The sequence below is a fragment of the Radiomyces spectabilis genome (genome assembly GCF_025331425.1).
Source record: "Radiomyces spectabilis strain NRRL 2753 chromosome Unknown BYT42scaffold_3, whole genome shotgun sequence".
NCBI lineage: Eukaryota > Fungi > Mucoromycota > Mucoromycetes > Mucorales > Radiomycetaceae > Radiomyces > Radiomyces spectabilis.
Window position 1 is genome coordinate 1464920 of NW_026251928.1, and position 26279 is coordinate 1491198.

The following is a 26279-nucleotide window of genomic DNA, read 5'->3' on the forward strand; positions in this document are numbered from 1 at the left end:
ATCAAGTAGCTGTCAAAAAAATCTGTAGGCTATGCAAGGCTTCCCCTATAAAGTTTTTTATGTGGTACAAAATTAACGTTTGTATTACCATAAAAGTAATTTTTCGTGAAGCTTTCCATATTGGGAGCCGGATCATTCATTCAACTCGAACATATGGAAGAAATAGAACAAATGAAGCTTTTTCAAAGCCACGGGATCATGTGTTTATATATTCGTAAAAATTGCTATTGTCTATAATACAACCTGTGGAGCAGCTCTCGAGGAATATCTAATCCAAGGGAAAGCTCATCATGCCACCGGGAAAAAACCACCAAGATCCCCTTCAAATTAATTATAATGGAACGGAAATGGAGTACCTGTAAAAAAGAAGCCTTGTCAATAACTCGGCATGGTTGAATCACCGCGACAAATCCAAACTTACCAACGAGCTCTGCAATCGACTGCTTCTTTTCTGACGAGACGCTTTTTATCATCCAAAGATTTGGTCAGTTGCTTGGTTACGAAATGAACGTGCGGCAACAAAACATCATTGGTGAGTCCGACCGGGAATACCGCCAAGCATTTGAGCGCAGCTATACGGACTTCCAGAGGTGACCTCTGTTCCGGCTCCAGTAGGCCAAGCAACGCCGGCAAAATCGAACGCACGTGAGGTGCCACCACATCCGACGCCTCCGTCACCGCTAACCGGAACGTATCCAATGTCGACACTTTGAGTGTAGCGTCTTGTAAAGTCAAGGCTTGGATAAGCAAAGGAACCAGCTTGAAAAAGGAAGTCATTAGAAAAAAGTCAAAGGAGAAACGAAAAGAGTGGTCGATGCTTACTGGTGGCAATTCGTTGAACAAGATTTGCTTGGGTACATGTTTCAACATGTACGATAAAGCAATTAGATAATTAGGCTTGACAGCTGCACAAATACTCGGTTATTCACCATCGTCACAAGAATCATTTTTCCCATGGTAAATGACAATTACCTTCATCTGCTGTGCGGAACCCTCCCATGAGTTCTGGAAGACAGAAATTGAAGAAGCGCTGTTTGTACAAAATCTGCGAACAAATAAGCCTCAAGTCTACCAGATGAGTATGGCCGCTTTGAGTAACTTACATTGATGGTAGCAAAGGTGGCTTTATTCAGCGTCAATGGGTCTTCGCCAATAAGGATATCGAATCCTTTCGCAGCTTGTAGCCCGAGAACTGGATTCGAGCACAAGTGGATGATCTTCTGCGTCAGCTCATAACCTGCCGCATAAGCACGAACCACCAACGCTTTGGTCAACTTTGACAAACGCCCCATGTTAGTATCCCAGCCTTTTCAACATTTCTCGCTCAAATTTACCCAAAGATAAATTTCCAATGCATTGGTGCTTGTACTGGAGTTTTCGTTCATTGCTTCCTCCAATCGGGTCGCCGACGTTTCCACAAACGATGATAACGCGCTAGCTGTTAAAATGAGAGTTGTCAGGTCAAAATCCAATGTTTGCCCACGCTTTAGCCACCGCCGCTTACTATCACGATATTTGTTCACCATGGCACCCATCATGGTTACTAATGCTTCACGTTCAATGGTATTGGATGATACCAAGGCGACTTGCATCAATTGATTGCAAAATGCATCGACAGACTCTAATGGTAAAGTCGTCTATACCGAATTCATCAGCTTTGATTTATCGAAAAATGCATGGATATATAAAAGACTCACATCCTTTCTGCACGCACACACGATGGCCGAAAATAATAGAAGGGTCGGCTTTTGATGGTCACTTGCTGAAGGCTAATAATTCCGTCAGTTAGTCAATCTATCAGGGGCTATAGTAACGGGTGAGAAAGCGATAGTGTACCGATAACGGGGCAAAACTGGCCGAAGATTCAATGTCAACCACAGACAAATCGCCGTCCAGGAAAAGTTTGAACATGCGAGTGACGAATGCTTCTTGTAGGCTAATCATTTCAATTAATATTGGCTATCTTAACTTATCTGATTTCCTTTACATACCTTGTATTTAATTTTTGGAAAACAAGACTGACAATAAATGCAATCTGTCGCAAGAGATTCGCTTCAAGGAGAAGTCGGGAACTCTTTGCATCCAAAGCAGATTGGATGACATCGGCTATTAAGCGAGGAAGAATCGTATTGACGCAAGTCTCGATATCTGTGTGGTTCTCCGCGACTTTGATCTTGAGGATATCCAATAAACAGGTGGCAATCGCACAAGGATAGGCGGCTTCCGATTCTACATTTATACGAAAAATTGTAAGTCAGCCTTTAATGCGTCTGAGCCGCAAACACTCGCTAATAAATCCTTTCGCGTACCTGTACGACATAACTCTTCCATCTTGGTCATCATCATGGGTGCTGTGACATCAAAAATGGCAGGAATTGGGGCCAACTTTTTCAGCGCTACGAGGATTCGCTGATAACTGCTAGCAGGCTTATCTTTGGCGGTCTCTGGGAGGCATTGGATCAGGGCGGGGACAGTTTCTCGAATGATGTGGCTGCTATCGAATTGAGCCAACACTGTCAAAGCATCCAGTACAGCCATACTAAAGCATAATCAATCAGTTTTTTTGGGGGGGTTGCGGATTTCCATTGAAATGAGGTCCCAGTAACTTACCGAAGTTCATCATCGGGTTCGTGCAATAGGATCTTATTGTAAGACTGAACCACAATACCAACCTAACATTTCGTTCTTAGTTCTGGTAGGTTCGATGGAAAAAAAAAGGATGAAAATCACTTACTTCGTTGCTGGACAAATAGGATTGTGTGAGGGTCATCAACTTGAAGCCTCGGATACCCGCAAGACGGACACCATTGTACTCATTGGAAGCCATCAGGGCATTTTCAAACACGTAGAATAAGCGATCCTTGAATGGCAACAGAGGAGACACCATATCCTCATCCACTACAACCGACCAAGTCAGTGTCTCGATATTTCATGTATCAATAATCCATCGATTACGTAACGCTTACCTTGCATCTTATTCTTATCCGTACTCGAGGATCCATAGACAGCGATGCCGGCTTCCAGCAATTCGAGCATGATATCCATTACGAGTTTTCGGTGGGTCGTGACCTCTGTTTCGCGATAGCTGCTCAGTAAGCGAGGAAGGACCTGTGATACGATGAAATTGCAAGCATAATCTGGACCCGCCAGCGGTTAGCTTTAAGGGTTCTTGTTTTGCTTTAGAAAATGATGCACCTACCAGAAGCGGATGCAGCGGCGCGCAAGATGCGACCAGTTTCTTTTGCATTTCTGAGATCGGGGTCTTTCAAATTGGTGAGACTTTCATCGACAATAGGCTTCAAGGCTTTGTCGGTCGGCTCCTCCGTCGAATCATTCACGCCACTACTGAGGGCTGCCACCACACAATGAATAGCATCCAACGCCGCCTCTTCAAGCGAAGCATCGGTAGCATGGAGGACCTACATTACGCGATACAAGATTTTCATGATATATCTGTTATTTCTCTGAGCATGAGGTATGCATGCAGATGTATTTACCTCGACTTTGAGTGAATCCATAATTTCATCAGTGTTGGGTAATAACGCCGCCGCGCCATAGACGGGAGCACATGCAGCCAATGTTTCCATCGAGTCTTTCTGTAAAGACCTCCAGTTTAAAACTCACATATGGGTAAATATCCTACACAACAGATCACATACCTTTGCACTTCCGGAAGTAGAAGATAATTTTTCTAACATGAGCGGCACGGCAAATTTGGCGAACAAGGGGGTGGAAGCCAAGCATTTTCTGTTGATTGAGCGGTGATCGTGTGTCAGTCAGAGTAACAAGGTACATTCGAAGATGAGGCCATAAATACCTTAGGCTAACTTTGAGGTCTTCAGCGGTGATGCCGTAAGGATCATCGGGTGGGGGTTTAAAGGTGATGGGGAAATAGCAAAATGTGACTTCAAAAAGGTCTTCCACATGGATCGAGATATCGAATTCACGGTTGATGGTCTCGACGAGCTTGAAGGCGCATAACAAATTGCGTGGATCCTTTTCACCGTCCATGGCTTGTGTGAACCCGTAAATGAACTCATCATTGATCGATCTCAAAGCTAAGCAATTCATCTGTCAAGATACATAATATATTGTCGAACTGTGATGTGAGACGACGAATTACCTGCCAGTTTCTTGGACAACAAATTTTCAAACAGCTGAAAAGCGGAATTTCTTGTTCCTTGGGGGAATCTCTGTACCTCCACTCGCTCGAATAGTCTGAAATTTCCCATAATTACCATCATCAATCCCTGTCCATTTCTCGGAAAAGACCAGACTCTACCTTTTAGCGACTGTCACTGCATTCACATCGCTGAAGTTGTCAAAGTCCGTCAATGCCAGTAAGCCATCCAACAAATAGGGGACGCAAGTTTTCTCCGTCAGACGGTTGCAATAAAAGTCCACCAAGACAGATACTGTGTGTGCGGATGGATCAGTCACTTAATCCCAAACATACAACCTTCGCTATTGACTGTATTTCTACCTGCTGATCCGTTAATCGACGTATGCTCGCATTCTCGCAATGTCGTTGATAAAAGACCCGTGGCTGTGAAACAACATGCATAAGACGACATCACTCTCCAACAACAAGTTTATAATCCAACCTTTGGCGCGTACAAAATCGTCGTCACTTGTCAAATATTCTCCCAATTGTTGAATAAGTAGGAGTAAATTATCTTGCACTCGACCATTGTGCACCGCTAGTTATGTAAAATGTGAGTCAAGCTTTGTAACAATACAAAGGCGATCCCGGTTGGTCAAGACGGGTTTGGCTGGGGTAAGAAAAAATTACCTCGTACGACGTCTTTGGCAGCTTCCACAGCTTCTGGTGAGCTGGTGCCAGTGGCAATCATATAATTCGTAATGTCTCTTTCCATGGCAAAACGGTTGTCTTGTCACTCACACACAACGTGAACACCAATTTGGACTTTACTTTTTTTTTCCAAGTATTTCAAATTTTGAAACGCCGACTGCGAAGATGTGGAGAAGCAGTCATGATGCACTTTGATTGATCTTTCTGCAAACAAAAAGATCACACAAGCCTACTGGCTCTGATCCGAAGAGACTGTAGTAGAAAATTAGGGCTAGAACATCACACATAATAGTATGCAAGAACTTCTTTCGACTATTTGAATACAAATGTACAAAATTGAGCAAAATTATGAGATAGCATATGGTTAAGCATCCAAGACGACCCATACATGAGAGTATTACTGTAACTTGATGCTCTTTTGTATATATATATATATATATATATTTACGTACGAAGACCATCTGATCGAATCGTAAGATAAGGACAGCCAGAAACGGTTCCAAACTTGCACGCGCGCGCTTTGAGCGCGAATCTCTTTTTCCGCAGAAGCACAGCAGGAGGACCGGCCGTCCTGCTGGTGTTCGTCAATCGCGAATCTCAAAATATGTCCAACGCAAAGTAAGTATCGGTGATAGGGTAATATATTATCACCTTGTCGTATTTTCATTGCCTCGTTACCATTACAGATAAGGAAAGCGAAGCAAACTCCCGAAAAAGGATGAAATAGTTACGAGAGATCAATTTAGTGTCGTGTATTCGTTTATCGACCACAAACCAATCGCGCTGATATTAATTAGCAGAAGAATGGAAACTGTTCAAGAGCAATTGCACCGATCATCAAAGGGACGCAGCACACATGGGCTCAAGTTAAATCAGAAATGCTAGACTAGCTGTGAAAACCCAAACTATGTTCCCATGTAACACTGTTCGGGAGCAAGGACATCTATGGACTGTTTGAGACATTGCAGAACGCCGCAACTTGTGAGACGAATAGAGACTGGTGTTCTTCAATATTGACTTTTGCACTCGTTCCAGCAACAAGTGTAACAATCTTTTTGTGCATTAGCAAACTCCGCTATTTCATGATTGTGGGGGAAGCCAAGCTTTCCATTAAATGGGCAGCATCATGTATCACAATTCATTTTATGCTTTTTCTTAGCACATGAGTTGCCAAGGACAATAGAAAGAAGCCTGACTTTTTGGAAGCGGTCAAAACGCATTACTTCGTTCGTATTTGGTTCTCTGTCTGTGTAAGTGAGCCCCTGAAGAAAAGGGTATGGGGGATGTGGAAAAGGAAATGGGGACACAAAAAAGGGGGAGCAAAAGGGTACTCGGAGATGGAAAGAGTCGTTTGTTCCGGTTAACGTTCACGGAGTGAATCTTCAAGAGGAGCGCACTTTATCTTGATATGTTCGCCATTGCGTTGAGACCGTCAAGAATAATTATTGCTAAAATAAGAACAAATCGACAAAACAAGGTCAAAAGAACAAATGTCAAACCAAAAATCAGCTTTTTGGAATCCACCCGTCCAAGCCTACCCACCATGCTTATCAGGGGCTGTTTCTCCAGGAGAGGAGTCGACTATAATTTTTTAAAGTTGGTGCACGGCTTTCCTAGATTAACCGTACGTTGTCATACAGAGTCCGACGAAGCATTCAGAAGAACGCCTTTTTGTTTTTATTTTTCAAGGTTAAAAAAACCTTCATCCTTGTCGGGGGACCCCAAATAAAAATAAGGGGCAAAGGATGGAAGATAAGCATGCTACAGCCGATACAGTTGGCGGTCGCAATGCAATCTTCGCAGTTTTTCCTATTGCTGATTAATGAATCGTGCCCTGCCTTTTTCTATGACCCACCTTTTTGATTGACATAGGAGTCGAGCGATGTTTTCATGAAGATCTCCATCCATTGCCAACATCATTTACCAGGTTCCTAAAAAAAAAAAAAAGAGTAACACTGTCAAAAGTCGAAAACAATCAGTTTGTGGATCATGCCTAAACTGACCATGAGTGGTGAATGGTGCAATGTCGGGCGCGCATCGGCTGTCAAGTTCCATAGTTACCTCATCTCTACTTTCTTGTTTTTGTTTTCTTTCCGTTTTCAACCTCTTTGCACAACGTTACAGATTCTCATCCACCGCTTACCTTGCCCGGGTCATCCGATCCCGTTTTACTTAATAATATAGAAGCACAAAGAAATCCCAGAATGAACTGTAGAATACTTGTCACGTTGTCACGATAGAGAGTTTTTTAAAAAATAAAAAATAAAAGTTTCCAGTTTAAAATTAAGGAGCACACCGAGAAAAAGGTTTACAAAAAAAAAAAGCAACTCCCCAATGGGGATGTTTTCTTGATCAACCATGATACTGGGAGTAATGAAAGGAGCACCGGTCAACCGTTTGTCCAACCTGCCTGGTTGTTGTAAATTATTTCCCGTTCACTGATCAGCAAAATTTCGAAGCATGGGAGAAAGTAGCATAAAAATGGGCGTGTTTTGGCACCCTTGAATGTTTTTCCTTTCCTTCTTTTCAACGTTTTTCTTCTAATTTAATTCAGTCTTTCTATATTTCTTTTATACTTTTTTCCCTTCTTGTTCATTCATTTTTACATTTCTCTACCCTCTTTCCTTTCCTTAATTACAAAGCGACACAATGGTGCCGACATTGACTCCCGATGAAGAATATCTTTTGACGCTCCGATCAGTTCGGGAGCGATGTTTCAAAGTCCAGGAAGCCGCGGTGAAGAAGCGACTGCAGCATTTTGACGTGGATCAAAGCAAATTGGAAGACGTAGTCCAGATTGTCGTCTCCCTAATAAAGCGGGATTACGATCATCCTTCCAATATCCCTGTTCACGGACGGTGGCGCCATTTCGATGTTGGTGGACGGCCGAGAGTACAAAACCTCATCAATGCCTGGGCAAGCCTCGGACAAGACACCATGACCCAAACCCGACGGGTGCTCGACCTATTCGTCGTTGCCGTGCTGTTAGATGTAGAAGCCGGTCACCTCTGGTCTTACACCGAAAACGCCTCTGGTCGTATCTATAAGCGCACAGAAGGCATTGCCGTCGCTGTGCTCGACATGTTCACCGCTGGCGTCTTTTCCAGCGATCCTTCCGAACCGCATCGAGTTGACTGTAGGTGTCCTGTTTTGAAGCTCGACTTTTCTCAGTTGTCTAGTGTCATCTCACCATGTTTTATTCTGAAATAGCTGCGGCTCTGATGGCTCTCAATATGGATACACTTCGCCAAGGCTTCCAGGTCGATAGCCGCAATATCCTTGTTGGTCTTGAGGATCGATTAGAATTATTGCATCATCTCGGTGAAGTCTTGCAAGATCGTCAAGATTACTTTGGCAGTCAACTCGTCGCACGTCCAGGCAACCTTCTCGGTAAGCTCTTATAATAAATCACTTTTTCACAGGCGGACCTGTCTAATTTGACTGCTTTGCAGAATATCTTTTGGAACATCCTACCACCATCAAGACGAAAAAGGGCCCATTGATTCATCTGGAAACGCTTTGGCCTGTGATGCAAGAGATGGGCGAATTCTGGGCAGCAGAAGGCAAGGGCGGGTCTCGCGGTCTTGGTGACGTCTGGCCATGTCAAGCTATTCAGAACAACCCCCAATCATCTGAACACTTTGTTTCTTTCCATAAATTATCGCAATGGCTGGTCTATTCGGTAATTGAACCCATGGAGAAACTCTTGGGCGCCACCATTGAAGGTACCGATCAACTGACTCCCCTGCCTGACTATCGCAACGGTAAATGCTAAATCAAAACTGTCAACCTTAATTTCCAATCCACTGACTGTGATTTTTGTAGGCGGATTACTCATGGATACGGGATTTATTACACTAAAGAAGGCCGATATGGAGCGTGGGTTGCAAAACTACCGTCAGAATTCCTTGCTTCCGGGTCAACCCAAAGTGGAAGTGGCTCCCATGTTTGAAATGAGCGATCCCGTCGTGGTCGAGTGGCGAGCTCTCACCACTGCTTACCTTGATCTCGTGGCCGAACGCGTGCGTGAGACACTGAAATTAAGTCGCAAACAGCTGGCCTTGACTCAACTTATCGAAGGCGGCACTTGGAACGTAAGTCACTATTTAACCTACCATTTCTTTCCGAACATGTCGCTTACCTTGCCACACTTTGACTAGGCTGGCCGCGAGCTTGCCGAAATATCGAGACCTAATACCCAAGAACCGCCCATCGTCATCAAGGTAGGTCTCACTTTCCAACACACAGACATGCATTTTGTTTCTATGAAGTTGTCTGACAATTTGTCTCTATTCCAGGTGGAAAATCGTGTTATTTATTAAACGGACTACAGTTACTCCATTATTTTAGCGATTATATAGTGCTTTTTTCTTATTCCCTTCTTTTTTATGTGTTTAAGCGTTAGCAACAAAAAAAAAGAGATAGTCAATGCCTGCTTGTCGGCCTTTGTATGTGCATGCACATTTCACCAAAACATTCGACTCTTCCTTCTTTTGTTCTTTCCTCTGTTTTTGATTTCTTGGCCGCGAATGGCTGTATGTGTAATTGATTGACATATGTTTTTTTATACATATTTTTTCTAAAGATAATCATATAAAAAAATGTATATCCTAAACATATGCTGATGGGACAAATAGAAATGAAAACATGGTGAAACAAAAAGAAAGGATTTTACAAACAAGACAGAAACAGATACAACGGATAAAAATGATAAAGAAAAAGCAGAAAATGAAAATTGTCGTCAAAGCGGAGAAAGGGAATGTTCTGGAGAAATTTGTTTAGGGTTTTGCGAATGAATGGAGCTTTGGGATGGTGTTTATGCGTTAAAGGATGTTAATAGGGCTTCCATATCCTGCTTAGAGGACAGCAAGGCTTCAATATTTTGCTTGGATGAGAGCAACGCTTGCACCTCCTGCTTGCGTGACAGCAAGGCTTCCATATTCTGCTTTGATGAGAGAAACTCTTCCACCTCTGGCTTATCCTTGATGTACTTTTCATAAAAAATCTGACAAGTTGCCTTCTTTTTCATGTCCTCACAAAGAGCGTCAAGGTTAAAGTCAAACTTGTCGGCGGCCGTGGTGGCACTGGACTCGTCGTTTATGACATTGCCCATCCTCTCAAGAGGACAGTGAGATGACTGCTGTGCATTCTCTGTTTTGCTCGTTGTGTAGTCAGGCAGCGGCATTTGCAAAGGTTCCAAGTCGGCACTGAACGGGGCGGGAGCGCTGAGACCAAATAGATCGGCTTCGGCGCCAAAGATCTCAGAGAAAGCTTCTTGGGAAATAAAATCGTCGTTTTGATTTGGCACACGATAGCTGGAAAACAAATCGTCCTTGGTGTGGAAAAGATCCGTTAATGGTAAGGCGGTTGTGTCGCCGGACCCAGACACAGCCAGGAAATCGAAATCACTGGATGGCGCAAGATAATCAAACGATGTCAAGTGATCATTCACCTGGGCTGAGTTGGACGGAGTGTTGACACTGTTCGAATCGTCGTCCCCATTCGACTGAGGTGAATGCTCACTGCAGCTACTGCTGTCTTCGATGGACTGGTAACTCTGATAACCGGTGCTGGAATGGCTACCACTGCGTTGATAAGAAAGGGAGGACGAAGCGGGAGTTGAATCGGTGTCTGTCGACGTGGACGGCGCCCCATCCGCAGCAAACGAGCCACGTGTGTCCTTTAAAGGGAATTCGAATGTAAACTTGGAATGCTTGAGTGCGTAATTTTCTTGCTCCAGTTGCCGAAGTTGATCCTTTAGACTTTCGTTTTCACGCAACAGGTTTTCGTCTTTTTTGGACGCTAGTTCTTCAAGCTCACGTATACGCTCCTGCAACTCGGCCATGTGTTTTTCTTTTCGTTCTCGAAATGCACGCTGCGCGGCCCGATTCTGGGCTTTCCGTTTCTGTTTTGGATCCAATTGCAGGGACTGTAGGATACACAAAAAGAAGGGGAACCAAAAAAATTCAGCATATCAAGTGCAACATTCGTTCAGATCAGTGAAACTCGAGAAGAAAAATGGGGAACAGCAAACTTACGGGTGATGGCGTAGTCTCCAGCGGCTTTCTTCCTGCTCTTTTTGGTGCTGAGCTTTTCGAGCGTTCATCTCCTGCTCCTCCTTCTTTGATTTAAAAATAGGAACAGAAAAATGAGTCATTTTTGCACCCGACGCTTCACTAACGATAAAACGTCCTACCGTTATCATCCGTTTTATCATGATTTCTTTTCACAGATACTAAATCAAGTAGTTCAGTATAAAATTAATCCACCAATAGTTGCAAGCAACTATATTTTACCTTGCACAGGGTCGACGGTCTGCATTTTTGTATTCTCAATCGGTGATAAAGATGACAATACTGTGGAAGGACTCGAGCTCATGCGAGAATCCACCTGAGGTCGATTATGGCTCGCAATGGCCGCATTCAGGAGCTCATAAGCTGAACCGCTTAGATTCAGTTGCAAGAAGTCTTTATCGTCGTACTGATCAGAAGCTGCAGCCATGGATGAGATCGGGAAAAGATACTGCGCTCTGCAAGCCCATTGAAAAATCACTTCATGTGAGGGCCGCTTACGAATCATACGTCACTTCGGCTGAGTTTATTTGTGACCATTTTCTTAATACGGTACATGTGTGCGGCCCGGACTCGTGCAATGAAAAAGCATGATTCTTCAAGGCTTGTTGCAAAATAGCGCAGGCGCTTACGATCGTTATCCTGCTTTAGACGCTCACAGAAACCGACCGAAAAACTAGCGAAATCAATTATTAACAATCATATTAGCTCACGTTGGGTATGATATCTATGTCATGCTCTATTGTGAAAGAAGACACCATCACCGAGCTAGAACTAGGAACAAAAAACGGTGAATACTTTTTACATCATTCGTAATACAGACCAAGCTTCAGCAGTATGCCCTTTTATCTGATTTGATGTTACAGAGGACACAATGATAATCGACGATCGTTGAGTAGAAAGAGATCGATCCGTGACTATGGTGATCACATACTTTATCCCGCAATGGTAATCTAATCTCATGTTTTGTTATATTCGGACTTCCCTCGAGCCGTTGAGGACTTCCGTAAATGTTATTTATGCAGAATAAAATATATTTCCTCTAAAGCACATAAGCAGCCGTGTGCACTGGTCAATTTCGTCACACATACAGTGTTTCCAACAAGTAATGACACAGCCAATCAAAATCAATGTCACTGGTCAATTAGGAATCATGTCACTGGTTAATTAGAACAATGTCATTGGTTGACCAAAATTGATGTCACCAGCCAATCAAAATCAATGTCATATTTTTAGAAATGGTCACTTGCTTAGAAATCACGTCGTGATTCTTGGTGCCTGAAAGAATATAAAAAGAAAGCGAGTATTTTTTTTTCTCTTGGTTTTTTCTTTTTCAAATCTCTTCAATTCAAGATGAGTACAAAATTTTATATGAAGATGGACATGGGAATGTTATTGATGAGAATGGTGGTCCTGAGCCCATGGACTACATTGTTGATCAGAATGAATTTATTGTTGAGACTATTGCTACTCATACAGAGTACTTGGGAAATGTAATCCCTAATTGCCCAATGTTGTCAGAAAGCCAAAATTGATGATGTTCGTATGAAGAACGCAAAACCAAAACGAGACTATGTGCGTTATACAGTTCAGGATAAAGTTAGGTTTTTCGAACTGAAGATTGAAAAATGTATGACTGCATCAGCTGCAGTAAAACAGTTGGGCATTCACCCTCGAACAGCTTATAGATGGATCAGCCAGTATAATGTGTGCCCTGACAATATTTTTGATAGTTGTAAAAAAGTAGGTCGTAAGTGTATCTTAAGTGAAGAGCATAAAACAACTGTCATCGACTTCATTGATGCTAACCCCTCTGCTACTGTTGTTGAAGTGACTGAGCATTTATTAAAGCGATTTCATGATCTTAAAGTATCACGCAGCACAGTTAATAACTTTATGAGACGTGAGTGCAACCTTTCGTTGAAAAAAGCAGATTTTCATTCTATTGAGAGAAACAATCCAGCAAAGATTGAGGAGCGATGCAATTGGGTTTCTAAATGGGAACGAACAGACATGAACTCCTTGACGAATTGCATATTTCTTGATGAGTCTGCTTTCGACATCAACATGAAGCGCTCAAGAGCCTGATCTAAAAAAGGTACTCAAGCTATTGTTACCAGACCTACAACGAGAGCAAATACAACGTCTATATTGGGCGCTATCTCTGTTGCAGGTTTGATTGAAGTCGGTGTGAAGAAACCAAGACCTGCAAAGAAGAGAAAGGCTGAAGGATACATAAGCTCAGGAACTGTAACAGACCATTACATCAGTTTCTTAAAAACGACTCTCGATGAAATGGACAAGCACCCACATATGAAAGGCCACTACATAGTCATGGATAATGCACCCATTCACACGCATGAAAGCATAAAGAAGTATATTGAGTATAGAGGATATAAATGTGTGTATCTTCCTACTTACTCCCCTGAGCTTAATCCAATTGAACAATTCTGGGCAGTAGCAAAGAGTAAGGTTAAGCGTCATAGATTTTTGCAGGAAGACACTTTGTCCAATAGGATCACCGAAGCCTGCAACAATGTGAAGCAAAGTCATTTCAAAGGGTTCGTCTCGCATTCTTACCAGTGTTGGGATAAATGTCGAAACAGACAACCTTTGTAATAACCCAAACAAATCAAACAAAAAAAAAAAAACACTCGTAAAACTTCTTTCTAGAAATCAACCATGAGTATCGTGAGCATGTTCCGTGAGCATCGTACGCATGTTCCGTGAGTATCGTGAGCATGTTCCGTGAGCATCGTGAGCATCGTGAGCATCGTGAGCATCGTAAGCATGTTCCGTGAGCATCGTAAGCATGTTCCGTGAGCATCGTAAGCATGTTCCGTGAGCATCGTAAGCATGTTCCGTGAGTATCGTGAGCATGTTCCGTGAGCATGTTCCGTGAGCATGTTTGTTGTATTTTGATTCGTTGTAGATTCTCTGGCATCATTGTGTTATACGAAATTGAAGTAAGTTATAAAACAATTTAAAGTAAAAATAAGTCTTTGAAGATTGAACTATTTTATTTAACTGTATATACAACCGTGAGGAAACAACCAAAGTACTTCGTTTATTGACTAATGAAAAAAATGATGGGATATATGTGGAGAAGATAAAAGGATATAAGATCAAAGGGAGGTAAAGAGTGTTGCTGCTTAGCTCGATGATACGCGTTCTTCATGACCTCATAGTTGGTGTAATGCATAATGATACCATGGCTTCGTGCTTCCTTCCAGCAATCATGCCAGTTCATACGGCGTCCGTTCAAGGCTACCTTAAACTCATCTACGAATTTGATGAGCTGATCTTTGCGTTTTTGAGAGTTGATCTCGTTGTGAGTTGTGTCGTTGGTTAAATTGCACTTAGGCACTTCACAGGTTCGTACATGGGTGTTACTGCACGGTTGCCGTCCATTGCCTCGTCGAATTTCCTCTTCATTTTGATGCAGAAGGCTTCACCATCCTCAGAATATGTCACGGCACGATAGATTCGATGGAATCTCCTTGGTGATTTTCTTGAACTGCTGCCCCATCTCGTTTAATGCAGTAATTGCTGGCTCAAAGCCACCGTCATCTCGGACGTCACAGGGGAAGATGTCCATTGCCAAGCGGTACAAAGATTGAATTGTCTCGTCGTCATTGTGCTCTGTTTCGATGATACTGAGCTTGCCTGCAATAATGAAGTGGGCAAGTGCTGCTAAAGGTGGCAGTTTGTCATCTTTGTCAATCAAAGGCTGAATGGTGTCTTTCGTAATCATAATGAAGTCATCAGCAAAGGTGAACCAGGGGACTGCTTGACAATACGGCAAGCGATGGTGACTAGTGAAATTGTTTGAGATTGAAGTTGAAGCGATGCAGTTAGTACAAAAAACCACTAATATAGGCGAGGAGCAGACGGTCGTAGGTATTCAAGCAGTATCTGGTACTTCTACGTAAAAATTCCATATTCACAGTTCGTTGAAACTCGAGAATAATCGGTGGTAGGCCTGACAAATTGGATGACACAGGAACATACAAGGCGTCACAATTGGTGCCGTCCTTAAAGAGCGTGCTTGTACTGACGTAGGTGCCAGCGGGAACATGGAAGATGGCGTTCGTAACTAAGTCGACCACTCGCTGGTCTTGAGCAATGTACTTGGTGAATATATCTGAACCCGGTCTATGCTTGAGATCCAAGCGAAACAGCAACAAGTCTTCTGGTATCATGGAAAGTATAACAAGGTGATGTGAGAGAACAAAAAAAAATTGCTCTCCTTTTTTTTTCAACATCGTCGGAGCTTGCCTGCTTCCAAAAATTACGAAGTGACTTCATTTCTAAAAGTATGACATTGATTTTGATTGGTTGGTGACATCAATTTTGGTCAACCAATGACATTATTTTAATTAACCAGTGACATGATTCCTAATTGACCAGTGACATTGATTTTGATTGGCTGTGTCATTACTGTTGGAAACACTGTAATAGTGAATTCTGAAGGTACATGTTCAGAAATTTGGCGCTGATGCATCACTTGAGTCACATACCCAGATTTTGCACGTTTTTGATTGATATGCGGTTAATCCAACCTTTCTGGCAATGAACATCTACACACAATTTGTCGCTTTCTTGCCTATTCAGTGACGAAAGCATGGCTTAGCAATTCCCACCCAAGGGCATTTCCGTTTAAGAATCTATCTTTCATTACCAGGTAACTGCTGCCCTGCTAACACAAGTCCTATGCAATACGCTCTGGTATACCTTGCACCAGTACTTTTATCTTTCCAGAAAGATTCAGTTCAACCTGATTACAACGGTTCCGTATAATATCTAGGTGATAAATATACAATATTTTCTGTGGATGATGTGTTCATGGAAATACAATACAGAGTACCTCACAAATTGGCACCCCCTGAAATCTCAAAACTCTAATGAGCAAGTGCATTATCGAACTATCAAAACGTTGCATTGCAAGAAGCCATTTGAATAAAATTATTCATGGCTGTATAGATTCAGTAACACTGTGATTGGAGTGGAGGTCAGAATTCATGCACAACCCACAAGACCATCAACAGCGACCGAATCATCACTCGTCTTATGCTTTCATACAGGTTAACCCACAACTAATATACAATGAGGCTTCAACAATCTGACCATACGGATTGTTTCCACCAAAGAACTACGGCACAAATGATCTAAATTCCACAACGCGTACTTAATTTTTTCCTTGAGCTTGTTCCTATTAGCAAACTGTATTGAATCCCAACGCTTCAGCAAATCAATGTCGCCTGGAAACATGAGCATTGGATATCAACTCGTGCTGTCTCTGCTGAAGCCTCCATTGGCAAAGGTGGGGTGCATGGCAACTGATCCTCGAAAGCCATCTTTGACTCTTTTTACAAGAGGTTCTCTTGAACGAATGATATATTCTACGGCGATATTTTGCAGTTACAAATCAGATGATCTGCTTCAGATAAGATAATAAAAGCTAAGTGCTTGGGCTACTGCGTCTCGTTCAGTGGGATCCGTAATGATATGTTCGTGTCTATCGAACGAAATTGCAAACAGGAACAAGAAGCCAAAAGCTGGAATGCAACCGCTCCCTTGTAATTAATCACTGGCCGAAAAGGCAAACCCGTGACTCATGAACACGACTTCTGCTGTGGAATCAATTGGTTCCCATTGTTGAACACATAAAAATTCCCGCACATAATATCGAACACCACAAGGTTGTCCAAAATAAAAAAAATTCCCCATTTCTGAATCTAAAAATTGCCCTGACTGTTGTTTTGGAACACCATCTGTGCAACACAGATCAAAGTCTTTTTTTTTTTTTGAAGAAACGATGCAGACTATTTACAAAAGGGTATATAACATACTAACATGTAATAGGGAATAAATAAGCTATACATGGATTTGCCTGTGACGTACACAGTGAACTAGTCGCTTCAAAAACGACGTTTGAATTTGGTTATCGATGTAACAATCTGTGTATGGCGGTTTCTGCCAAGGCTTCAGTTGCTTTCGACTCGGCACGAACAAGTCGGGATGATCTTTCTCGTCATCGTGGCAGACCATGGGATCAAATATGCATTCAAAGCTGTCTTCAAGATTATCACGTTCAAAGTACTGGATAGTGGGAGGCTCTTTGCTGATGGTGACTTGCAGGGACTGGCGTCGATGGTTCTTATTATTTGAGGAAGCTCTTCGCCATCGATGAGAACTCTCTCGATTTAATATTCGTAGTTGTCGAACCATGAGTGTTGATATAGAGGAAGTATTGCGAAGCGTGTAAATGAAGTAAATAACAGAAAAGGTGTATAGTTCTTCGCGGTTCCTTTTATATGAACAATCGATCCAGGGTGGGAGTGGCGCCACTCGAAAAAGGAAAGAAAACCAGGTAACCCAAACTCCGCCGAGGGCGTTGGAGAAGTCGTATGACACAGGTGGCCTTCGACACTGCCAATCAAAATCATGGATTTTCGAACTAAGTCGTTTATGGAAAATATAATAAGAGAAAAAGCTTCCCACCCAACACTCATGAGTCGGATATTCCAAAAACAGTTAATATCGCGATTAAAAATGCACCATTATGATGCACTCAGCTGTCAGCGATCTCACATCGGATGTTTCTCATTTTACCACAAATTAAGTCAACCATCGTTTAGGCGGTCACCGCGAAAGGGGAAACGTTGGCTGCATAATGTTTTTCTTTACTGTAACCAGGATCTACACTTCTTCGGAGAAGCTCGTATGTTTCATCTTCATGCGCTCTTTTAGGGGTGATACAGTTACCATCGAGCGAAGGTTAGATCTCCTTGGAACGTATCACAAAACTGTCTGCATAAGAAAACAAATGATATATGCACCTGAGAGAAAAAGATCAGAAAAGAATGGAGCCAAGAAAAGGGGAAAAATATCCAACTATTCAAGTGCCAGGTCCTGCTGTTCGAAGACGCATGTAATATGAGCTGATGAAACAAGCTGCATAAATCTTTCTTTTTCTTTCATCGTGGGTTTTTTTTTTTTCTATTTGGAAAAACACAGCTTTGTGAGACTATTCGCTGCAAAATAACTGGCATCCACGAAATTGTTAAAAAGCGTCGATTCAAGGAGAAAATCACAGAACTCGTATACTAAGGATACAATAAAAAATAAAAACTTTTTTGAGTCTGAAGCCGAAAAGGCACAACAAAGGTTACACAAGTAACAGATGGGTGGGTACATTGTGCGCTTTTGGCATGCGTATCAAGATTCATTTTTTTTGCATCAGGCGGGTGTATCACTTTCCTGAGAATTGTATACTCCCTGAACATCGATACTATCTGAATACTCCATGAGTGTACCAAGGTTATTTATCTGGCCACTACAGAGATTATCAACTTTTCACGGCCGCCATAAGGAAACATTGCCATTCTCTTGGATCGTAATGTGAGATAGATATTCTGCATTAGCATCAGGGGGTCAAACTCAGCGCTCGTGCTCTATCATGCTAGCATAAATTACTTTTTCCGAATCCAAGCTTTTTTGCAGATGTTTTTCTTGACACAAACTTAAATTTGGTTAGAGTTATTTGAGATAGGCTTGCTTTTAGCTGTTTGTTATTTGAATAAATGATTAAGAATATCAGTCAGCCCTGTAGATAACGGAGTGATCGCCTTTTGAGAGCTACTAACTGAAAATGACAGGAGCCATGCCATGCCTCTGTTCCCTGACTATAAAAAAAAATCTCAGTTCCAGGATTTCACGGTCACCTCGTCAACTCCCAAGGATGGTAGCCGTGCTGATTGGTTCCAATCAACACTACGTCGGAGCTGAACCCCCCTCCCGCGTGTCCTGTTTCAGTCAAATCTTGTGACGAATATGTCACGTTAAAAAAACCAACAACACAAATATCGAGATTTCTAGTGTATTTAAAGATCAATGACAGTGATGATTGATGTTAGTATGACATATGAATAGAGAGATAAATGAGTAGTCTTCATTATTTCTTTGTTTTGGGTCTTTTTTTTTTACAATGAATCGTAAGCTGTTCCTCGCTTGTCTTCCCCGACATCCTTCAGTAGGGCTTGAAACTGCCAATATTGTTGCTTAGCATCAATAGAAAATTCAAGATCCTCCTTGGTAATAGAGTCCCAGTATTTGTAGACCATCATGACAGCGAGCAGATTCGACATACTTCCAAAGAACAGCCCATCCACTAAATGGTTGCTTTGTTCGCACAGACCGACAGAAAAGATGTACATAAACACCTGACCCACCGCGAAAAATAAGGTTCCGAAAGCAATGTCACCCAATGGCCAGCGATCATCCAACGTAAAAGCGACCAGAAATATTTGCGATAAGGTGTAGATAATAAATCCGCTTCCGTTGACAAAAAAATAGATAGACCAGAGTGCGGTTGGGTTGGTATAGTTGAAGGGGCTCACGTTGTGAAATGTCGCCATAGCAAGGATGGTTACAACCAGAAACACGATCAGCGACGCTATGCGAATAGACTGTGTAACAACAACATTGCAATATGAGCTCATTTTACGTTGACGTTGGGTGGTGTGATTTAGCTTACCCATATGCTGAGAGGCGTACCATCTTCGGCGAACTGAAAACCCACAAACCCATTAAAAACAAGGCACCACCAAGTGGTACTGATCAGACCTAAATGCATCGCTGTAAAAAACTTATTTTTAATTTCCGTTAATTAGAAAAAGGTTTTATCCTGAACTTCATATATGCTGACGAAACTTACGGGATAAAGAATGGATGCGCTCGGAATAATGCTCGAGACCAACAGCATCTCTAGGACGACAGTGGCTAAATATAGTTGAAAGAAAAGAGTGATTTCTTTTCGGCCTTCCCTTTGGGTGAGATGGCGTCCGAATTGTTGATGAGAATTGATGATGGATCAAACTTTTACCTACGGCTGTATATTTGGTCTTTACATGATATATCATGACTCCCGTCATAAACAATGCAATCAGATTCATGATTAAAGTTGCTATGGTTTCTGTGTCAAATGATGATCATCTTGTTGATCGAGTGGTTGAAGCTTTACCAGGTTGAAAGATAATCATCCCAGCGAACTCCACGTTACGAGAATAACAAATTGGCTCAATGCCATCCATCTTCCCGATGAGTGGACACAGTGTTAAGGCCACGGTTTGACAGATGCCATCGAATTTAAATAACTGAAATTTGAAGGGTATTTGTGCCATGAGGGAAAAGAAGAAATGGATCGGAGATGTCTACAGAAAATTCTCGGCAGCATTTTGAGAGGAATGGATTTCATTGCAAAAAGGACCATGACGATGATGCGGTCAGGTAAATACAATTTGTCAGTTCTGACCAAAAAAAAAAAAAAAAAAAAAAAAGTATCGTGAGCGTTTTTCTTTTTTTTCCTTCCCTTGTCCTTTTTTTCCCGCTCCGGGTGGAAAGATTCGATCATCCCACAAATGAAATGGTGTTCCAAGTTTCACCTGTGAAACATCAAGGATCCTATTGCATGAAGAAAACATGAAAATATATAAAAAAGCGCCATCAATTTATACCTGGTTTTTTTCATTACCAAATTCTTTCCAATTCTCCCTTTATAAATTACCCTTGACCATGTCTGTGTCCATTACTGAGAAGCGTCGTATTGCTCTTGCATACGATGGCGGTGAAGATGCTCGTAAACTGTTTGAATGGTCTATCAAGAATATCATCAATCCCGAAAGGGATCATCTTATCCTCTTGTCTGCCGTTAGTCGAGAAGACCGCCACAGTTTAAAAAAGGAACATTCCCACGACAGGAAAGACCTCCCTATGTTGTCCACCACTCCCACTCACGTCGGTGAAGCTATAGAAGAGATCAGCGATAACCATCCCACGAGCAAGACAGCCCGCGAACGTTTGGAAGAGATGTCGGCGCATTTGCGAACAATGCATATTTCCAGCGAAGAGCACATCTTGTGGGGCGATCCAAAGACCTTGATTCCTCGCTATACTCAGAACACAAAGGTTGATTTATTGATTGTTGGCTCACGCGGTCTCGGTGCTGTCAAGAGTGTCTTTTTGGGTTCCGTGTCTGACCGATGTATCCATGAATGCCCATGCCCCGTGCTCGTTGTGCGTAATGCTACCATTTAATTTAAAATAACTTGTGCATAGATCCAAAAATTATTGCTCTAGGTTCAATTTATTTAGAAAAGCTACTGCTTTACTCTATGTTCATATAATTGCTAATACAAAAACAACTTCTTGACTGTATATGTCTATCGAAAAACGAAGCGAGAGGGATATCATTTGGAGGTTTAGAGAAAAACAAAGGCGCTGTGTGTAAAAATGGAGAAACGGGGGAAGGGGCTTATTGGTGAAGGATGCAACTTATGATAATGTAAAGAGATGAGATCGTTGATTACATGAAGGCCATTTAGCCTGTGAATTTTGATAATTTCCTTAGCTTTCTCAAGGAAACGGCAAAGGCACCAAATCCAGAGACTACGGCAATCCCAGACACAAGGCCAAACGCAAACGGATCGGTTTCGAAATAGTTTTTGAGATTCATGCCGAAGAGGGCACCGTAACCGCTGACGATGGTGGCGGATAAGGTGACAATCGTGAGACGGATATCGAACCACATTAAAGAATTTCGGGAAACATCAAGAATAATCTGTACGATATCCTCGGTGGCACGCATGTGTGACCTTAAAGCGGACGCTTTTGCGGCAATTTCTTCCGTTTGTTTAAAGTAGGCCTCCAACAACAACTCGACTTCCTCATGATCGGATGGTGCCCGGGATTTGCCTGCCTTTTTTGCAGTCAAATACATGGCCGCCAGATCCTCGTCTGTCATTCAAGCATGATCTTTAGACACCTTGTACTACCATGTATTATTATCCGATAAACAGATGAATTGCTTACCATGCTCCAGTATTTCATCAATCGCATCGCGGATGGAAAGCGCATCTTGCTCGAACTTTGACAGTTTTTTGGAATACTGTAATAAATCTCGCAAACGATCGCCATTCACCGATTCCTCGATATCAGCCAGATCTTCCAAATCGCTGAGCAGTTTGTTGACAGGTCCTTCCAACACTTCAAATTCGGATTGTAAGGACGACGATACGCTGATCAGAATCGCTTCCAGAGCCCTAAGTGAAAAATGGCATCGGTTCAGTGACCGGTTGCTGGATAACAAATTTTGAGGAAAAGAGGTTTTACCGAAATTCAAACGGCAGTCCTTCTTTTGCCGAAGCGAGTCGCTCTTGCAAATCGCAGATGAACAGATTTTGGTTGTAACTGTCGGACGATCCATAGGCGTCGAAAAGAATCACCTTGTCGCTTTTCAAGAGTGCTCTTATATGCGCCATATTAACTAGGATAGCGTTCGAACGTACAAGAATGGAAGGCTTCTGATAGTAAGAATAGGTATCAAGCGTTCGTAAATCCCGAGGTAATATAGAGTGGGTCTGACAGAAATCCGATTTTAGAAATTCGCCCGCAGTCGTATTGATAGCACCGCCTTCGTCGAATTCGGTACCTATTCCATGCAGTAACGTTAGTGTCATGTCACTGGCTGTGCTAATCAGCACTAGCAAGTGCTTAATTACTGAATTACATCGTAGTTTAAGAGAGGTGACTTTGGCTGGTAGAGATACTGGTCGTCGAGACGCTGTGGGCATGTCATGCACCCAACGACAAGGCTTAAACCAAGCTGATCTCGGTTTAAAGAAGCCAAGTTTCGTCGGATGTCGACAAGACGTAACTGTTATTCTGTGACATGTCCGAAGTATAATGGAGTTATACATTCAGTGACTGGAAACAATAGATCTAACAAGTGTTGCTGTTAAAAGGCAAAAAAAAAAAAAAAAAAAAAAAAAAAGTGTGAAATTTGGGAATTTTTTTTATTTTTGGCTCAGACGGCAATCTCCGTTTTGCAAAACCAAACTTTTGGCTGTAACTCTCCCAGCCTTAATAACTTTCATGAGCGGATTCTTCGCGTCCAACGAAACTACACGTTGGGGCGGTCTGTTAAAACAGGCTATATCGAATGTTGAAACGACATTTGACACTCTGCTGGAACAGAATTCTCAAAACGCACAAAGCTCGCAAAATCGTGGAGCTGCCAATGGTACCTATATGCACTTGTCACTATTGCCAGCGTTCTTTGCTCCGCTTACATCAATATATTAGATGCCAATGCCGAAGTGGAAACGTACGTCGACCCTATTACGGGCGATGTCACTATTGTTCAACGACAGAAGAAAGTTCCTAAAAATATAACCCCTGCTTCGACAAGCACACCATCGCCTGCATCACCCACCCATATACCACGTCAAAGTAGCGATTTATCTGCACGTCTTGCGGCAGTAATGGCTGACAAAGCCGGTGCCCGACGATCGACATCATCACGACCTTCGTCCATTATTTCCACCAGTTCAGACACCAAAAATGATTCACCCGCCGTACCTTTGACCAGTGTTTCTCAGGACGACCATGTTGCTGAAAGTCCCAAACAACCATCGGCATCGCCTGCACCTAGTAACGCTGAGCAGCCACATGAAAAGCCGCTGAACGATGAAGCGATACCCATTGAAAATTTCGCGGATAATGCACCCAATAACGTATCGGAGGAACAAGTTACTGCAGCATTAAACAACGCACTGCCATTTTCAGAAACGGCAGAAGGTGGTGTTACAACAGAAACAGCAAAAGCCAGTCTTAATACAGATGCAAAAGAAAGCGACCATAATAACGAAACGAAGAAGGGCGATCTTAAAAAAGAAATGACAAAAGAGGATCCTGATGCAGAAACGAGCAAAGACGACCTTAATACAGAAGCAACAGAAGACGGCGTTGATAAAGAAACAACGGAAGGTGGCCCAAATTTACAAGTAGAAGCAGGTACCGAAACGTCTCGAGATCTTGATCGCATCTTGGAGCAAAGAGAAAAGCAATTACTGCAAGCTATGGAAACAATTGCCAAGCTTCATGATCAGATGCATCAAACACAGAAGGAGCATGAAAGCGAAATCAAGGAAATCGAAAAGCTTTTACTGAAAGCACAAGAGTCCAGCGGTAAATCTTCTGGACCATCCAATTATCAGATGAAAAAGCTCGAAAATACTATCAACGATCTGAAGCGCCAAATTTCTACCAAGGACGAGCAAATTCAGGGTTTAATGAATGAGGGTAACGTTTCATACATACTTGGCAAGGAATGTGTTATTCACGTTGTATCACAGGTGAAAAGCTGTCGAAGAATGAACTAAAGCATTCTAATACCATCAAGAAACTTCGAGCCGAAAAAAATGATCAAGAAAAGACCATAACCGAGATGCAGAAAAAGATTGACAAGACAAGCGCAGATCTGGTAGATGCCAATGCAAAGTACATGAAATTAAGTGAAGGAGAAAAGCGGCTTCAAGGTATGTATTAGTTTTCTTTCCCAACAAATGCGCGTAATCCCTGTGTACGAGGATGCAGCGGCTTTACACAAGTTTCTGTCAATAGAATCTGTATCTACGCTTTCCACACTGACAGAGGAGCAGACAAGGCATATCAATAAACTGGAAACAGAAGCTTTGGCCGCCAAAGATCGGTATACACAGTTACAGGTATTATTGGTCATCTTCGTTTGCAACAGTCTGAAAAGTTTCTGAAATGCGCACCTTTAAATGAATGTATTTGTCGATAGGCTAAGCTTGATTCGACATTGGAAGGCCTGGAAGAAGACAAGAGCAAAGCGAAGCGTGAATCAGAAGAAGCTCACGCAGCGGCGTTGGAAAAAGAAATCAAAGCCAACGATAGGCTGCATAAAGAAATGTCCAAGGTGAAAAGCGACGCGGAAGCCATGGAATCTCGCCTACGAAAAGAGGTCTGCCACTCAATTTTCTCTATTGTTATCTTAATTGTCATACTCATACGAAAATTATTTGACCTAGGTTCGCGAATTGCAAATCGCGCTCCAGAGAGCCGAAGAGCAATCTGGTAGTCGAGAGGATAATTTGCGCTCCGAGATAGCAGTACATGTCCCAAACGCTTATGCGAGCGCCCATTTCTGACGAGATTAATGGTCCTAATTGAAAGCGTCTCTCTTTTAGGAATTGCAACAACGGCTTCAGCTTGCTGAGAACCACGTCAATGATATTAGTACAGATGTTGAAGAAGCCACAGCACCTTTATTGCGACAGATCGAGCAATTACAAACTCAGCATTCATTGACTGTAAAGAGTCGAGATCAGACAGAACAAAGGTATCGTCGGCGTTAGCCCTATAATATATTCTCTTTCTGACTATTCTCTGTACAATAGTTTGATCCTTCGATTGCAAGAAGCAGAACAGGAACGTGATAAAGTCAACAAGACGCTGGAAACGCTGCGTGCTGAACATGCATCCATGGTATGATATTTTGCTTTAATAAATTTTGCCTGCGTGCAAACCGCTGATGATACCATGTTAGAGTGAACGCCTCGGCAAATGTGAGACGGAGCTCATGGCAGAAAGGCAGGTAAAAGCAACAATAGCAGCACAGTTGGAAGAACAGCAGCTCGCCAAATCGATGCTTGAATCTCGCTTGGCAGATATGGAAGAGCATGCCGAATCACGTTCCACAGACGTTGGTAAAGATGCTGAATACTGGAAGAACTATTACGAGGCGCAGATGCAGGAAGCAGTCGAAGCGGAAGCAAAGAAATGGCAGCAGAAACTGAATGAAGAACGAGCAAATTCAGAGTCCTCATCGCCTTCTCCAGCACCATCCGATGAAAAATCGCTCACCGACTATGAAAAACGGAACTGGCTGGCCCATCTTCCTTACGTGAATGGACAAGACGTACGTAGTTGATTTATGGTATGGCGTACATATCACACTCACCAAAATACCGTTTCATTCAGGTCTCCTATGTCAACTCAAGTCCTCGATCAAGTATTGATGATACCAGTAGTCGATCAGGCGCCTATACCAGTTCTCGTCATCCCAGAGTTGTGATTGACCGATACGAAGCCTCCATTCGACAGTTGGAGAATCAATTGGAATTCCGTAATACCCAATTTGATAGCTTGACACAATCGCGAGGTAATGCTGTGATAATCCAACCGATGCAGTAACGAGTAGTGTTGTTGACGATGATTTTAGATGAGTTGGCGGAAGAAGTGTTGCAGATGACCTTGGAAATGGAGAAACTGTAAGCAATACTTATACACCATTGGTATCCCATGACAAGCCAACATTGAAAAAATAATGCTTTAGGCGGAAAGAATGGAAGAAAGCGGAGGATGCTGTCAAAGAACATCATGTGCTGAACGAACGGTAGGGCTGCAAGAATTGAAAATACTGGATGGCGGTTTTTCTGATGCCAGTTTTTTTTTTCTAGCTATCAAGCAGCATTAGAATTGCTGGGTGAGCGTACAGAACAGGTCGAGGAGCTGCAAGCGGACATTGC

At 42.5% G+C, this 26279-nt stretch overlaps 12 protein-coding genes across 12 annotated transcripts; 5 read left to right on the plus strand and 7 right to left on the minus strand.

The window, feature by feature from the left end:
* Positions 1-173: 173 nt before the first annotated feature.
* Positions 174-4901, minus strand: BYT42DRAFT_510907 (RNAPII transcription regulator C-terminal-domain-containing protein). Its single transcript, XM_051565149.1, has 23 exons — positions 4793-4901; positions 4605-4700; positions 4484-4546; positions 4283-4415; positions 4124-4218; positions 3818-4058; positions 3660-3747; positions 3498-3596; positions 3200-3419; positions 2967-3137; positions 2735-2898; positions 2611-2672; positions 2310-2539; positions 1992-2229; positions 1837-1936; positions 1698-1769; positions 1505-1637; positions 1335-1438; positions 1104-1274; positions 973-1045; positions 823-905; positions 422-759; positions 174-356 (listed from the first exon to the last, which is right to left on the minus strand). Exons 1-23 carry the CDS (start codon positions 4875-4877, stop codon positions 332-334), a joined length of 3084 nt encoding a protein of 1027 aa, XP_051426298.1. The 5' UTR covers positions 4878-4901; the 3' UTR covers positions 174-331.
* A 2210-nt stretch (positions 4902-7111) lies between these two features.
* BYT42DRAFT_236927 (uncharacterized protein) lies at positions 7112-9106 on the plus strand. Its single transcript, XM_051562646.1, has 4 exons — positions 7112-7949; positions 8024-8203; positions 8266-8577; positions 8639-9106. Exons 1-4 carry the CDS (start codon positions 7463-7465, stop codon positions 8971-8973), a joined length of 1314 nt encoding a protein of 437 aa, XP_051426299.1. The 5' UTR covers positions 7112-7462; the 3' UTR covers positions 8974-9106.
* Positions 9107-9629: 523 nt separating this feature from the next.
* Positions 9630-10917, minus strand: BYT42DRAFT_491537 (uncharacterized protein; the record flags this gene model as incomplete). Its single annotated transcript, XM_051564089.1, has 3 exons — positions 9630-10335; positions 10480-10742; positions 10852-10917. Coding segments are annotated over 3 exons (1035 nt in total), but the record flags the coding sequence as incomplete, so codon positions are not given.
* A 1308-nt stretch (positions 10918-12225) lies between these two features.
* On the plus strand, positions 12226-13013 carry BYT42DRAFT_602998 (uncharacterized protein). Its single transcript, XM_051571065.1, has 2 exons — positions 12226-12377; positions 12406-13013. Exons 1-2 carry the CDS (start codon positions 12306-12308, stop codon positions 12970-12972), a joined length of 639 nt encoding a protein of 212 aa, XP_051426301.1. The 5' UTR covers positions 12226-12305; the 3' UTR covers positions 12973-13013.
* A 938-nt stretch (positions 13014-13951) lies between these two features.
* Positions 13952-14482, minus strand: BYT42DRAFT_592394 (uncharacterized protein; the record flags this gene model as incomplete). Its single annotated transcript, XM_051570613.1, has 2 exons — positions 13952-14333; positions 14364-14482. 2 exons carry the CDS (start codon positions 14480-14482, stop codon positions 13952-13954), a joined length of 501 nt encoding a protein of 166 aa, XP_051426302.1.
* Positions 14369-15151, minus strand: BYT42DRAFT_631475 (uncharacterized protein; the record flags this gene model as incomplete). The annotated part of the gene is made up of 1 exon (XM_051572451.1): positions 14369-15151. A coding segment is annotated over one exon (413 nt), but the record flags the coding sequence as incomplete, so codon positions are not given.
* A 1471-nt stretch (positions 15152-16622) lies between these two features.
* On the minus strand, positions 16623-17115 carry BYT42DRAFT_611531 (uncharacterized protein; the record flags this gene model as incomplete). The annotated part of the gene is made up of 2 exons (XM_051571515.1): positions 16623-16658; positions 16789-17115. 2 exons carry the CDS (start codon positions 17113-17115, stop codon positions 16623-16625), a joined length of 363 nt encoding a protein of 120 aa, XP_051426304.1.
* Positions 17116-17223: 108 nt separating this feature from the next.
* BYT42DRAFT_237104 (uncharacterized protein) lies at positions 17224-17750 on the plus strand. The gene has a single exon (XM_051562647.1). It carries the CDS (start codon positions 17332-17334, stop codon positions 17635-17637), a length of 306 nt encoding a protein of 101 aa, XP_051426305.1. The 5' UTR covers positions 17224-17331; the 3' UTR covers positions 17638-17750.
* A 637-nt stretch (positions 17751-18387) lies between these two features.
* Positions 18388-20211, minus strand: BYT42DRAFT_560278 (chitin synthase III catalytic subunit). The gene is made up of 5 exons (XM_051567221.1): positions 19910-20211; positions 19772-19852; positions 19604-19707; positions 19424-19534; positions 18388-19355 (listed from the first exon to the last, which is right to left on the minus strand). Exons 1-5 carry the CDS (start codon positions 20067-20069, stop codon positions 18870-18872), a joined length of 942 nt encoding a protein of 313 aa, XP_051426306.1. The 5' UTR covers positions 20070-20211; the 3' UTR covers positions 18388-18869.
* Positions 20212-20273: 62 nt separating this feature from the next.
* Positions 20274-21011, plus strand: BYT42DRAFT_560280 (uncharacterized protein). The gene has a single exon (XM_051567222.1). It carries the CDS (start codon positions 20368-20370, stop codon positions 20980-20982), a length of 615 nt encoding a protein of 204 aa, XP_051426307.1. The 5' UTR covers positions 20274-20367; the 3' UTR covers positions 20983-21011.
* A 254-nt stretch (positions 21012-21265) lies between these two features.
* BYT42DRAFT_543788 (uncharacterized protein) lies at positions 21266-22517 on the minus strand (the record flags this gene model as incomplete). Its single annotated transcript, XM_051565718.1, has 4 exons — positions 21266-21681; positions 21757-21986; positions 22057-22375; positions 22454-22517. 4 exons carry the CDS (start codon positions 22515-22517, stop codon positions 21266-21268), a joined length of 1029 nt encoding a protein of 342 aa, XP_051426308.1.
* Positions 22518-22818: 301 nt separating this feature from the next.
* Positions 22819-26025, plus strand: BYT42DRAFT_543789 (uncharacterized protein; the record flags this gene model as incomplete). The annotated part of the gene is made up of 11 exons (XM_051565719.1): positions 22819-22966; positions 23029-24027; positions 24081-24263; positions 24349-24452; positions 24533-24667; positions 24780-24860; positions 24939-25090; positions 25149-25236; positions 25298-25669; positions 25732-25912; positions 25973-26025. The coding sequence occupies 11 exons, from the start codon at positions 22819-22821 to the stop codon at positions 26023-26025; spliced, it is 2496 nt and encodes an 831-aa protein (XP_051426309.1).
* Between the last annotated feature and the right edge of the window lie 254 nt (positions 26026-26279).